This window comes from Sinohyriopsis cumingii, chromosome 17, assembly GCF_028554795.1.
Source record: "Sinohyriopsis cumingii isolate HCF-2022 chromosome 17, ASM2855479v2, whole genome shotgun sequence".
Taxonomy (NCBI): domain Eukaryota; kingdom Metazoa; phylum Mollusca; class Bivalvia; order Unionida; family Unionidae; genus Sinohyriopsis; species Sinohyriopsis cumingii.
This window is the reverse complement of record NC_142977.1, coordinates 80549711-80565329: the sequence shown is the minus strand read 5'-3', so window position 1 is coordinate 80565329 and position 15619 is coordinate 80549711. Positions and strand designations below refer to the sequence as shown.

The window sequence follows — 15619 nt, the reverse complement described above, 5'->3', positions numbered from 1 at the left end:
TTACAGTTTTCTGGAAGCACACATTAACAATAACGATAAGTACTGTATACATAATAGAAGCAACTCTGACACTGACATTTCTTAAATTTTGGACGAAGTAAACTTGCATCGTATTATTTCAGCTTTTGTCAGAAAGCCATTAATCCAAGTACATTGCAAATCAGCATAACGTTCTTTGAAAATGAAGAAAGCTTGTCTATAAGGATGAAAGGCCTTAGTATTTTAAGATTAATGATGAATAGTAATTAATCAATCATAGAAAAAACTAAACTAACCGAACTTTGATAAGAAAGCCACATTTGGAAACAAGTCGAGGAGAATAACAAAAGCTGCATACTTCTTTCAATTAACCATCCAGGACACGATAAAATTTGCCTTGCTAAACGAGTTTCGTCTTACCTTGATTGGTAAGCATATGACAGAGTCATGTGATCTGAATCCGACAGTATTTATACCCCAGAAATATGTGTTTTCGTGAGTGGACAGGGACCTAACGTTCGAGAACAGTCGCCACTTTAAACAGAAACTTTGAACAATAAATGATGATTTCGTGTGTATAAACACTTTTCGTGCATAAAGTGAAGTCGAAACATTAGCATAACCGTAAAATGGCATTTCGTGCCGGCATGAATCTATTCGGCGCTGGCATTTTCCTTCTCATCGCTCTTGCCGAGTCAAGGTACGTAATTTTTTATGTTGGGTTTTGTTTTGAATTAAACTTTAGTCTCATTCTTAATGTACATTTTCTTACAAACAAATTGTTATTTTTTCGGTGTTGTTTTCTCTGGGACTAATATACACCCTATTGCTGTTTCTTATTTGTATCTTATTGGTATTTGCATCTTTATTGTACTTTTCAATTTTGGTTGTATGTTAGTATATACCTCCAGAAAAGTACATTATCTCTCAAGTCAGTTGTCTTTAATATAATGACACATCCATATACAAGGCACCTCCATAAACATCACACCTGCTGATAAACGACAATATTTATTGGAAATAGTTGCTAATTTTCATATCATTTTACTTCCATATAAACGACATCTACCACGAATGATTAGAGATATGTGAATGCTTCAGGTTTCTGTCAGAGAAATTTCAGTAAATTATTATGCATGACGAGATTATCGTACCAACGTGATATTCGATTTTATTGAAATATGTCAAGATACCTTATCACAGATTCTAATATCGCTATGCAATGGTTGCGGGTAGACTTATTTCTTAATCGTGAATCGATGGAACATTGTCTGAAAAAGATGGCTCGATGGACCATTATCTAAAGAAGATGGCTTTCTTATCACAGTTATGGAAAATAAATACATTTTCAAATGTGCGCCAGAAATTAAGTTTTCGTTTATGTAATCTAGAGAAAATGCCCCTGTCTGTAGCATTTGGTTCTGGGTATGATACATGGGTTTCGTGCCTTGCATATGCACCTCCTATGGGCGTAAATTTTAAACGAGGAATGAAATAAGAGGCCGCGGAGTTATTTAAAATAACGTTATAGTTATATGTATAATAATGCAGGTATCTAATAGTTTCTGACATCTGTTGAAAAATAAAGAATATACAGTATCTTTATTAGTACATCTACTGGCAAACTTGCACATTCTGTTGATATTTCCTTCAGTAAAACGGATTACGTTTGCAAAACTGAAGTAAATGAGTTAAAAGTTTAATATTGTTACATTTATTTTCAGGTTGGCGAGGGAAAGAAGGCAAGCACCAGGTTAGTCCATCTTTCTCATCATTATCATTATCATCATCATATTATTATTATTATTAAGAAGCGTGAAAATTAGATCCACGTGGCGAGCAGACAACTGGGGCGACTTGAAATACACGTTTCATTTTATTCATAAAGATACAGCGAGTCAAAATGAAGAATGGATCTGGAAGTTTAATATGGTTGCAGTGTTGGGAGTACGATAACTTCATTGTCAACTCGATAACAAAAAACAGATACGACAAGTCATTATACGCATTTATCAATGTTTAAATATACGCCCAATAACCAAAATGTACATAAACGTTTCCTTACTTTGGAAAGCAGGTAAACGCGAGTAAATGACTGGGTGACCAAACTGCATCAGAGAATTATAGAATCAATCATGCATGCATATGATGATGTAAATTGATTGTAAAAGAGATAACATTTAGATCTATTTCTGGAATGCACAAGAAAATTTCGATTTATTTCCTAATTCCTTAATCATCAGGGCTTATGCGATATTTTATCCTACATTGATTCCTAATTGGGTTTTGATCTGCTTGAATGGGCATACACACCGATTTCCTAACTGGGTTTTGATCTGCTTGAATGGGCATACACAATGATTTCCTAATTGGGTTTTGATCTGCTTGAATGGGCATACACATTGATTTCCTAACTGGGTTTTGATCTGCTTGAATGGGCATACACAATGATTTCCTAATTGGGTTTTGATCTGCTTGAATGGGCATACACAATGATTTCCTAACTGGGTTTTGATCTGCTTGAATGGGCATACACAATGATTTCCTAATTGGGTTTTGATCTGCTTGAATGGGCATACACAATGATTTCCTAATTGGGTTTTGATCTGCTTGAATGGGCATACACAATGACTTCCTAACTGGGTTTTGATCTGCTTGAATGGGCATACACAATGATTTCCTAATTGGGGTTTGATCTGCTTGAATGGGCATACACAATGATTTCCTAACTGGGTTTTGATCTGCTTGAATGGGCATACACCATGATTTCCCCTGCAATAATAATAATTTATTAAAGTGATAAGAGCATAATTAATCAATTTAGTTTTCTTTAGAATTCGGCTGTGATAAAAATGACCAAGCAGAATGAACCGCTTATTACGAACTTTGTTTGGTAAATATACGTCACAGTTAATACCGATAACCCGTTTGGTTATAAAGGGAGGGGAACATTAGCAACAATAATTAAACATAATTGCCTTGCTCATATACATTTGTCCACTCCGCTTATTAGCCCATACCATCCTCATTGAAAACACATTCCTAAAAAAGCATACATCTCTCCATTCCACAGATTAGCCCATACCGGTGGCGCTTTACAGTTTCGTATTTTACATAGGGATTTTGAAGAGAAAGAATTTCCCCGTGTTTCCTCACTGGTTATACTGGGTATTTAAAAAAGACCTTACATATCTTAGGTATTGTTCAAAGAACCTTTGATTCCCGTTATTTTGGTGTATGATTGATGGGTGTACTATGGGTTATAGATTATACTGCTTGGCCTTACTCCAGATATGCATCTTTCAAAATCTGCTAGCTCCGCTTGGTCATTTTCACTTCCTCGACTTCAGAGGTAAATTGCAAAACAAAAGAGCCGATAACTTTTTTTACATTTTATACATGTAGTAATTCATTCATTGCAATTTCAGAAGCTGGTATTGTCTAGTTGGGCATATTCATTGTCCCTACTTTAATAGGTGCTAAAGATAGTGTACCTTAGACTAATTCAGGCTATTTTTTAGCATAAGGGAGCAGTCGTTTTAATTACCAGTGTAATTAGATCATGTACACTTTCCATAAGTTCAATATCCAAAGAAATATCAGTCACATTACATCAAAGTAGCATAGCGGTATGACAACATTCTCTCTACTGTGCATGTTTCAAATGCAAACTTCACCTTACATACCTCACTCTCTTAAAAGTACATAATAACTGGTGAGCCTCCCCACCATCCGCATTGGAAACACATTGCTAAATAAGCATGCATCTGTCCATTCCGCATATTAGCCCATATCATCAGCACTGAAGGTACATTCCTAAATAAGCTAAGAACGCACAAATGGCGATACGTCACTGTAATACTGCGTTTGCGATGTTTCGTTCTGACATGATCGGAATCTGATGGGCTGAAAATGGTACATTAACATAGTTTTTACTTATTTTAATATTACAAACGTTTTTGATGAGAAAGATTTTCCTAAGATTTTCTTGTTATTTTTTTTGAGTAATTAAAACAAACAAAGACATTTATTTTTCCTCGCATTGAAGACATGAAAACATTCATGGCATATAAAGGGGATACATTTCTTCCTTCTTACTATTATATAGAACACATGAAAAGGGGAAAAAGTCGAGTATTTTATGGATTGATACTTGAATGCTTTTAATGATCCCAATTGTGCTAATGATATTCCTCTAGGACGTAAAAAAGATATCATTTTCAAGGGGAATAAATCCTACAATGATTACGAGCTTATGGCCAACAGAGAAAAGGTGCGAACAAGGAACGCCTGATACAACCTTGATATCGAACCGACGGCAGGCTAATGAAACAGCGAGTTCCCGAATGACGTCATCAGCAGCCATATGTGTGGTATGCTGGCAGATTTACCGTTGAGTTTATATTGTGTTTGGAAGTTGAAATAAATTCTTTCAGTCTCAAGATAATGTTACAAAAAGACATAAATACACAGAACGCAAATCAGGCTTTCTGTTGGTATCTATATTTGTAATTTATAAGTTATTCTGCTTCAGTGTGCCTTGTTCAAAATTGTCAGTTTTAGTAGTCCCATACAGGAGAAACTGCCAGGTTGCCCATCGTCCAGGTAAGATGTGCAGAATCGTTTGCAAGTGACCTTATCGGGAGACATCTAAACCTTAGAAGGGTTCAATCGTTCTAGTTAATTAGAAATTAGATACCGGTCCAACGCTGTACGAACACCTGGTAAATGGATATTTTGACTTAGGCGTTGTTTGTTACTAAAATCTAGACATGGGCTGTGATGATGCCTATTAGAATTCTCAAGGGCAATATTTTGTTCTTTCTTACATGTTGTGGAACCCCAAGGAATAACAGAAATGAACCGATAAATCGAGCGAGAAAAACATCCCATAAATGAGTGTCTGGGCTTTTTAACTGATAATGTAGATTTATTTTTTTATTTTTTCTTAGTTTCTAATCTTCAAAACTCTAAATATCCAAAGTTTATCGATTACCGTTTTTTTAATTATCCTTCAATAAACACGTGGTTTCCAGAGATGCATTGCGAAATATAATGAAGCCACATCAACTAGCTTCGTGTCCTTTGCTGCGACATGGATAAATACCACACTATGAGGAAGGGTCTGTTGAAAACAGGTAATTGCTCAGTAGAAGTGACTTTGAGGCAGTTACGTATATTAAAAGAGACTACAATACAGCCTTATAACAGTAGATTTATCCACTAGAATTAGGCCCTTTGAAAATTCGGTCCACATTCAGTCAACAGATTGGTATTGGTAATCATTAGAGGTTTTACAAATGAATTATAAGCAGTGATTTGTTGTTATATAGGCTGTCAGTACTCTTGTTTAGGCGGTACATATGGTGAGGACATACTTAATTCCGAATTGTACTTTGCTACACGATGTGAATTACATGATGGGATAACATTGCAATGCCAATGTCAAAATAAATTATATATCTGTGGAACAATCTTAAAATAGTTTGGTTTTTAAAGCCATATCCAAAATTTATTTCAGACCCATTATCAACGCTTGTTGGCCAAGGGACCGACAAAGGTCAGATTTATTTATTTATTTTGTTAAAAAGATGTTTCAACTTTGCCGTACGGTTTATCTCTATATACCGACTTTCACCCATTTAGACCTTACATCTTTACTTGGTTAAGGCTGGAGATTAATGTCTTGAATAATTTCATAACGTTTTTGTCTGACGTCCCGCAGCAGGTTTGAAGCATACAATCTGTGAAAAGATTCATATGCAGATAAATTAACAGAAAAATAGAAGTATATACGAATAATGTGAGAATTTGATTCATCGACAAAAATCTTTAACTGATCTGTGTTAAGATTTTTAGATATATTTCCATACATGAATTTTAATTAAACATGTTTGTAAATAGATATAAGTACACAATAACAACCTCGAAATCTTGAAGAACATTCAGACCCCACCTCCAATCTCGAGCTCTGCCTGCGTCGTTGAGAAAGTTTACCTGCAGATTCCCGTGCGTTGGGTGGTCTTTCTGAGATTTGTCCGGGTTCTTCCTCCACCATATATACTGGCTGCTATGTATAGCCTATCATGTGCTGAAATTGGAGTTAAGCCTATAACAATCAACCAACCAACAACAAAATATGGTATCTAATCCCACAAATTCAAGGTCTCGTCTTTACTTCGGAAACAAATTATGTACGCAAAGAGAATATAAATTGTAGTTTGTAAAGTGCAACTAAATGCCAACTGTTTAAATGGTGCAGCGACATTCCAAGTTAAACAACAATAACACCAACATTTTGTAGTTCCCATTGACCTGCGTAATCGAGGGTAAAATATAGCTTACCAGTAAGCCATACATGCAACGTGTCGGCTGACGTAATGTCTGATAGATGTTCGTGGTTTCTAACAATGTTTCACATGTATAAATGCTCCAAAACATTTTAATCATTCTTTCTATAACTCACATTTTACATAGAGCGAACTATTAACTTGAGAATTTATCGAATATTACTGAAAATGTGATAAATTTTTATCACTCTGTTTAGAATTGGTGCACGTTTTGTTGTGATTCAACATGCCATCAAATAAACTTTTGCTAGAAATGTTATAATAACTGCAGAGAGATAGAATGTTTATACTGTCTCCGAAACAGAATATCTGCCGCCATTCAAATTTATAAAACAATGAAATCCAAACATATAAATAACTAATAAATAACAAATATAGACACAAACTTGCCATTATTTTAATTCTTTGATAACACTTTTGGCATTGACAATATCCAGCAAGCGGCGACTGAATACGAGCTGCAAGTAAGTTGGTTATCATTTTGAAATAAATGCATATATGATTGGTATATTGATAACAGTTATAAATAACGTTGCATTCCGTTGAGCAAAGCAAAGATGGATGATAAAGCAGCCATACGTATTAATTGTTATGCGTCTGTTCAGTTCATATTACATTATTATTATTTTACATATTATTACATTTACATCTTACATTATTACATATTATTATTTTATTATAGCTATCCACAATAAAAGACAAAAGTGACGTTGAAAACATATGAATCGGTTACATAATTTTTTAATTAAATTCAGGGGACTAAAACTACGCTGCAAAAGTATCAGAACACGCGATGAAATCTTTGATAAAATAATATGTTTGATAGTCTTTTTGTTATCACCGGGGCAGAAAGTCCTTTTTTTTCTAATTTGAATTCTACTGTCTAAACCTAAAATGTTCTTTAAAAGTCCTCTTGAGAACTCCATAAGTTGTCTATTGGACCATGAAAGGCTTGCTTTCTCGGAGGCACACACTGATAAAAAGTGTCGGATCTATGTTTACTACCTTTAAAGCTATAAGACGAATCTATTATTATTTCCAAACTGATTCATTACAAAATATTGGGTTCATTTAATTTAATATGGAACTAAAAGCTCAGTAGAATCGTCCCCATCTTACCAATGGTTTGGCACATTCGACTAATGAAATTCACATATATTGTTTACTTTTATGTTATTTTATTTTATCTCGCGCTTTCAGAGCCCTTGACAGCTTTCAGGGTTAATTAACTTTCATCCATTAGTCTATGGCCATAGTTCTTTGTTTAGGTGATCGGGCGTTCATGTAAAGAATGAATTCAACTATTAAATATTCACAGACGTGAAAAATAACATATTGCGACCATTTTATTTTCCTTTTTTTGTTGTTGTTGTTGTTGCAAATGTTCAAGCTTTGGAACCAAATCAAAGCAACAGAAATTTCAAAATATTTATATGGGCACGGAATGCAGTAAGGCGAACACATATTTTCAACTCTCTCTCTCTCTCTCTCTCTCTCTCTCTCATACACACATTAGTATTTGTAAGACCTGGAGTACGTCTTTTAATCATCTCTGTTCTTTACATAACACTTTTCTAACTATTCGTCATTTCACTTAATATTTGTAGGAGCCAATACATGTTCCCCACTGCCCGCACCAAAAAGAGGAAAAATAGCTTGCGCAGCTGGATTTCCGTTCTAGTAAGTGATCTCTTAATACGTATGCAAAAATCTGACAAAGCTTGACCCCTCCCCATCCCTGTACACATGCGTACTTTTTTTTTTTACACCCCCACCTGAGTACGTAGACGTTGAATGTCTGGCTGCATCAAAGAAATAAGCTGCGTAACTTTAAACAGTTTGTCCTGCGTCTGCTAAAATTCAAACGCCGATTGAACCCAGTCGAACATGTTACGTATTAGACAAATTTTTATCGAGGTTTCAACTTCACCTACCCGTTTCCTTCACCCCCCCCCCCCCATGCATTTGGGTTACCCTCTCCCGCCTCCTTGCGTACGTACTAAATGGACTGCCCCTTACTTCATATGAAACATTTGGGTAAGCTAACGATTTTCTGCTTGTTCCATTCTCAATTAAATATTATTATCCGGCCCTAACTTTTGTCATAATCTTGAAAAGGCAAGTATTCGGAATACATTAGACCGACGGCTACCTTTATGGGAAACCGAATACATATCTCACGCGCACACACGCTAAATGTATGCATAAAAGTATGTATAAGATTCAGCAGCCGTTATGGTTAACCTTTTGCGATGAAGTTTGGGGGTGGGGCCGAAGATATGTATATAGGTACGCATGTGTATGTATGTGTTTTGTAGTATAAAATTTGTTGTTACTTTTATGTCTTTTACTTCTTCTCTCCATCCATTATCACCGAAATTACCAGAAGCAAACATCTAAATTCCTGTTGTGATTTTGCAGCCACTGTGATGCAACATGTGACAATGGATACAAGTTTCCCAGTGGGATACAGACAGAACAGCGCGAATGCGACCAAATGAATGGAGAGTGGTTTGATCCACCTGGGCCGAACATACCCGACTGCGTCCGTAAGTATAGCAGTTTCGATTTTTTGAATGAAAAGAAGGAATTTCGATATGTGAACTCTTTGCTGTCATTTATGTCATTTCAGGTCAAGTCTGACAAATACTGCAGAAGTTTATGTTAGGTAATCTAAACGTTTATTTCATGATGTTAAAGTAAGTCAATAAATCAAAGTTAATTAAGTTTGGCTCTAATCACAGTGCTCTAACCTGGTAAGTATATTTCATTATTTGTAGTGAAATTAAAACGAAGGATAAAGAATAACAAAGAACACTAGTATACTGCAAGAATTTGTTTATATATTCTATAGCAAGACATTTAAATGTATCAGTGTTATAGCAGCAGTGATGATTAATCCTTTTGAAATACTTTTTCCCTTACAGTCACAGGGGCTCGTATTGTTGCTCACAATTGACCTGTCATATATGTACTATATATGATAGTACATGTATGATAGGTCAGTTGTAAGCAACGATACGAGCCCCAGTGTAACATATAAGCCGTTATACCTATTTTATTCTTCTTCGTCCTCCCTATCTCCCTTGATGAACGGATCTTAACATGCCATGACTGTAGTTTTATTTATGTAAGCAAGGATGACGTGTTAAAAAATGCTAAAAGCAAATTCCAATCAGCAAAATATTGGCTGCGAATTTTAGTCTAAGATTTTAAAAATAATTTTCCACATAAATTGAGTAAATTGACAGTGGCTGAACTTACATGACCTGCATCTTTTCCCTGCTCAGTGTCATCCATACAGTACAGTTAGACTTAACTACAAACAGTACACGTTTTGATGGAACATTCTTGATTAAATGTCATAACAAAATTGTTTAAGTACTGGTTTTAGCTCTCTCATCATAATGATAATCTTGTCTGAGAACGATGGAAAAGTCTGGGACAGATGAGTGTTGATTGCAAACAGAAACTAAGTGACAATCAAAATTTTGGTGCAGCTTCTATTATCGAATTAAACTGTGATCTTGACAGGCCATGCAAATCAGGTTTGAATGCAGTACTAAACAAAACAGAAAACCAAAATTCGTATTGGCAAACTAACAATCATTAAAATCTTTTCTTTTAAAACCATTGTGCTCTGGTTTTTGTCAGATACAACCGCTCTGTTTTGTTCACACACTTGTTCCAAGAACTACAAGAATGGGAAATTTTCATCACAATAATTAAACAACATTGCTGAATCTTTGGAAACCTGAGTTTATCAATGCAGGCACTCATTTTTGCCCATAAGAAAAGTTCTGCCACTAATATCACCCACACGCTTTTACAAATTAACATCAAGTACATGGCATGCAGTTCAAAATATGCCCCCCCCCCTTCTTTGTCAGTTTCTCCTTAGATTTTCTACTAGGCTATGGTAAGAAAATTTCTTTGTGGATTATTTGAGATAATGCTCTCCTGCTTTCAGCTGACTGCGATCCAGGCTGCTCTAATGGTGGGACATGCATTTTACCAGACACCTGTGCCTGTCCGCAAGGATTTATGGGACAAAAGTGCCAGTATCGTAAGTGTAAATTAATGTTGAATTTTACTCCTTCTGATGTGTTCTTTTGTCATTATTTATTGTGTGATTCATGTCTTAGTATGTGAAACTGGCTTGTTTGTAATTAAATTAATCATTTATAATTCAAGCAAGATTCACCATTTTGGTCATAATCAATGGAGACAAATGGCATGTATGTACCTATTTTTCACAAGTCAAAGTTAACTTTACTTTTGTGGTGTGTTGAAGCAAAATATCATGGAAGAGTGCATCTTTTACAATCACTTCAAGTGGTATCCTGACCCTTGTCTGTTAGCCTTTATTACTATTATAGATGCTGAACCTTATACTAATTTCTTAACTGATCATTTCATTGGGGGGGATTCATTTTTTTAATAAAGAATGCTCTATGCTATCAAGTGACTTGAAACAAATGTCTTACTCTTATTTATGGACAGCTAGATGGATTCTATTCATTATATATCCATTATATTTCATGAAAAAAAAAGTATTATCTTGAGTTAAGAAAACAACATATCTCCAATCAAATAAAGATTTGCATATATATATATATATATATATATATATATATATATATATATATATTACAAAATGTTTATTTCAGAATATGCCATATATGAACTTCTTATGAACAAAGTATTATATTGATTGACAGAAGGTCAGTTTTCTTTGGTTTTAACTTGGACAAAAATAAACAAAAAATATCTTGCATGTCAGGTAAAACAGTCATACATACTAAAATAATCAAGTGAAATCATACACTTGAATAAACTGCAGGTATACCTTTTAAGAACCAATTCAAGTAATGTAATCACATGTTATGCCAAGATATCAATTAAATTAGCAAAACTCTTATAATATTGCATGGTTACTACAACACTTTAGAATAAGTTCACTTCCTTTCCAGCTTACAGCAACTGTGCAAACCCACCAGAACCAAAGAATGGCAGGATAGTTTGCAATCAGGATGCATCAGGGTCCATTTGTACTGCAAGCTGCAATCCCGGTTTCAAACCCCAGTGGAACATCTCTGCTTCTTATGCCTGTTCTCCAGATGGTACATGGATTCCCCAGCTCTCTGAGATTCCCAACTGTGTTCCTTTGTCAACAGTTTTAAATGAAACACATGTGGCTCCTAGTACAGGTAATCATGATGCAATTGTGTGTTCACCTTTATAAGTGTCTTATAAAATAATTTAGAACAATACATACCCACAGATTAATTAAGCATCAGCAGTGAACAATAAATTTAAAGAAATATTCCAACAAAGATGTTATTCAGTATAGAATGACAATTTTTCAGTTACTGATCACGACTTTATAGATTGTGTTTGAATAAAAATAACAGTTTCAGTTAGTGTGAATTTGGAGATTTTGATTAAGTTTGATCATTATGGTAAATATACGGTTGTACCATTGAGGCATAACATCCAATCTGTGGCAGTGTAGCCATCATTAAATATAATTTAAATTCCTTACATTAAGGAACATTCCCTACACCTCATAAAAGATGGGGACATATTCTAATGATATCTGATAGTTAGGTCCATTTTGGGTAAAGACAATAACCTAGAAAATAATAAAGCTCTTTTTTAACTTAAAGCTTTCTATATTTTTACTATCCAAAGGATGGACCATGACCAATATTAAGCAGCAAATTTCACATTATTTATTAAGTTAAAAATGCTCATGTCTAGTTAAAATTTAAAAAGAAAAAGTGTTTAGAAGTCTTAAAATATTTTATAATGAGAAAAATTGTTTTCTGAAATACAAACTTGATGAACCAAGGAAAGTAGATCTACATATCCTTACAGTTCTAACCAGGCATTCTCATTTTTTTGTCATACGTCTAGTCATACATCGAATATCAGGGTTTCATTTCCTTTCTTATGAATGAAGAGGGTTCTTATGCAACAAATACCAAAGAATTTAAAACTGTAAGCGATATTAATATCTCCTTATAAAGTTTTATATGGACTTGTGTGATGATTTTCATGGATATCCTCTGATACATCTTTCATGTAATTCTTGGGCATAATCTTGGCTTTTTCACAAATTAATGATTTTTCAATTATTTCAAATATAAAAGTTCATTGGATTTTATTTCTAAAAGATGGTGTGCCACATGATCAGTTTTGTTGGGGAATATAGTGCTATTGTTCATCATCCATCCATCCATGCCATTATTACAATAAATTCATTGTAATAAGGCATTTGTGGTCCATTTATAACTTTTTAAAACATTTCTGCAGTGCATCCAGAGACAGGGGAGGCAACTTGTGTGGCATGGGGACAGGACCACTACAGAACATTTGACAACAAAGTGTACCACTTCAAGGGACAATGTCAATACATACTGGTAAAAGATTCTGCAGCTAATACATTCCACATTCATGTAATGAACGACAAAAATTGTGTAGCAGGACACCGATGTAAGAGAGAGGTGGAAATCTACATAGGCACAGACACTATTGCCCTTCGCAGGGACAGCTCGGGACCTATAGTGCAATACAATGGAGCAACAGTGACTGTACCAGGCACTCAAGGGGGAGTTATCTTTGAAAAAATCAGCCATTACATAATTGTCAGAAGCAGTTTGGGCTTTAAAGTTCGATGGGACACATATGAGATGGTGTTTGTTACAGTTGCTGATGCACTGAAGGGTAACACCAGAGGCTTGTGTGGTGTGTATGATCATGATCAGAGCAATGATTTCATGTCTGACACAACATCTGAAAAGGTAGTGAAAGAACCAGCAGCATTTGCCACAACATGGAAGAGAAATCTGGCTGGAGGTATTTCAATAAGAAATCTATGCATCTAATTTGTAGCTGTGCAGTTTAATGTTTTACCTAACGATATAGTTAGTCATGTGATACAGTATTCTGTTGCATTAGTTTTGTTTCCTAAATTCTAAATTCTGAGTATCACATGATATAATTCTAATAGAGCATTTGTATTAATTCACCATTTACGTTGACAATTCATTGAATTAGAAAGTTTAATGTCTATGGGAAATTTGAACAGATTTCTCAAAGGAAAACTTTTCAAAGTTCCACTTTATTTATAAAGTCACATAGTCTACAATGTTAACAAAAAAACTTGTATATTCATTCCAAATGTGGAAATAATTGGAAATATATCAACCTGAGACTGTTCTTCAAAACAATTCATCAATAGACAACAAACATGGAGACGAGATGTATGCAGTATTTCTACTTTCAGAAACCTGTACTGATGTCCCTCAGTCTGGCTGCTCAACTGCCACTCCAGCTGACCAGAAAGTGGACAGAGAAGCCCATCTTAAATGTGATGCCCTTATGGGGGCCGTTTTCCAACCATGTCATTCTGTGAGTGTTGCAAACAGTTTTACATGTGCAAACAATGCTTTCCATTAAATTTTGGAAATAAACATTTGTGGAAACTGTCCAAATATATGTCCCTGTTCACTTGCATAAACTTGTTGTTTCTAATAAATTTAAAGTAATGAAATTGTACAGACATATCCCCCCCCCAAAGAAAACTGTCAGTTTTTCTCAGAATCAATGCAATAAATATTTTGCTGTTATCAAAATTTCACTGACCACTCCAGGTCTCAAATGGTGGCTATTTGCATTTAAATCAGGAGATTCTTGTTGAGTTTATTTCACGTTGAAAGTGTCTAACACATCTCACTCAAAATTGAAAGTCCCCCATAAGTTTTCTGAATATTGGTTTGAAAAGCTTGAGAGTCCAGGACAAGTAACCAGAGGATCTGGAATCACATAATCATTCTGTTCTTGGCTTTTATGAAACAAAGTCACCACATTTGTGAATTTACAACTTACCCAGAAGTGGCCAGATGCAAATGTTTTTATATACACAAAATTAAAGGGATTTTGGAAAAAAAAATATTAGTTTTTTTCTGATATATCATGATGGACTAAGATAGAATCCATGGTTTTTCACAACACTAATTAGGTTTTAAAAAACCAGGAAGTCTTCAAATCTAGAATTCCTTGTAACCTGTTCTCTTATTAAATATGAATGCTAGTCATTGTTAGGAAGAAAATTAAAATCTAATTTCATGTTCCAAGTAAATAGACATAAAAACAAATAGTATCAAGTTTGAGATCTGTTTCATTATTTAAATCTATATATTTAAGTTGAATCATTTATGTTTTTATTCAAATTTTGAATTTTTTTCTTCCTTATTACAGAAAGTGGATCCAAGACCATACATTGAGTCCTGCAAAGCAGACTGTTGTTCAGACAACAGCAATAATTGTGTATGCAGTGGTTTTGAGGCTTACTCCAGGGCTTGCATGGATGCCAAAATCTCTCTCAGTTGGAGAACAACACAGCTTTGTCGTAAGTAGGGAACATGGTTTATAATGTTTTAGAAGAATCCAAATCATTGCTAAAATTTTCTATTAAGATTGTGATATTTTTTCACATAAGACCATTAGAAATTAAATTCTCTGGCAAGAATATTTTCCTTTCCCAACAAAATGTTACTCTGGCGCCATATTGGAAGTGTTTTAACTAGAACTTTCAATGATAAGTAATTTGTGGAGTATCTTAGTTATTAGTGTATAAAGAGCAACTATTTGCAAACACTATAAACCTACTATTTTATACAGCAACATCCATCCTGATTATATCACATTAATGTTATATCAAATCTCATTCTTTGTTGTTCATTACTGTATGCTTTTTATACCATTAATGTGTATGGTACAATGGGAAATTTAGCAACCAAAGGCTAAAATTGCGGCCGATTTGGGAAAGGGAAGTATTGTTTTCATCAAAAGGATATTTGTTTGTTGGGTCTTTGTGGTGTGAATCAACTGTAAAATCCACAAAAAGTGGTGCAATGCAAAAACAGTATTTAGCTCACAAATATTCAAGTTCATGTCCTGAATGTATGAAATTATTTTAACAAGATTTTACATATATGTTTAGCTGCCCAGTGTCCTGGAAACATGGTCTACAAAGAATGTGGAAGCACATGTGAGAAGACGTGTACTTCTCAAGCTGCAGCCTGTACTGATTCAGTTTGTGTCGATGGCTGTTTCTGTCCAGAAGGGATGGTCAAACACAATGATACTTGCATACACCAAAATGACTGTCCTTGCACACAGAATGGTCAGGAATATAACTCAGGAGCTTTAGTAAAGAAAGACTGCAATAAATGGTAAGCCCTGGTGTTACCAGTCTGGTACACAGTTTGTATCTGACGTCG

At 34.7% G+C, this 15619-nt stretch overlaps 1 protein-coding gene across 1 annotated transcript in view; it reads left to right on the top strand.

Moving 5' to 3' along the window:
- Positions 1 to 507: 507 nt before the first annotated feature.
- The window catches only part of LOC149779311 (uncharacterized), a 114801-nt gene continuing 99689 nt past the window's right edge, over positions 508 to 15619 (top strand). The window contains exons 1-11 of the mRNA XM_089939930.1: positions 508 to 679; positions 1704 to 1732; positions 5501 to 5539; positions 7937 to 8009; positions 8751 to 8878; positions 10300 to 10395; positions 11303 to 11539; positions 12648 to 13190; positions 13621 to 13745; positions 14595 to 14745; positions 15340 to 15571. Of these exons, the coding sequence (XP_089796056.1) occupies positions 609 to 679; positions 1704 to 1732; positions 5501 to 5539; positions 7937 to 8009; positions 8751 to 8878; positions 10300 to 10395; positions 11303 to 11539; positions 12648 to 13190; positions 13621 to 13745; positions 14595 to 14745; positions 15340 to 15571 (1724 nt within the window). The 5' untranslated portion in view covers positions 508 to 608. The remainder of the gene's footprint in view (positions 680 to 1703; positions 1733 to 5500; positions 5540 to 7936; positions 8010 to 8750; positions 8879 to 10299; positions 10396 to 11302; positions 11540 to 12647; positions 13191 to 13620; positions 13746 to 14594; positions 14746 to 15339; positions 15572 to 15619) is intronic.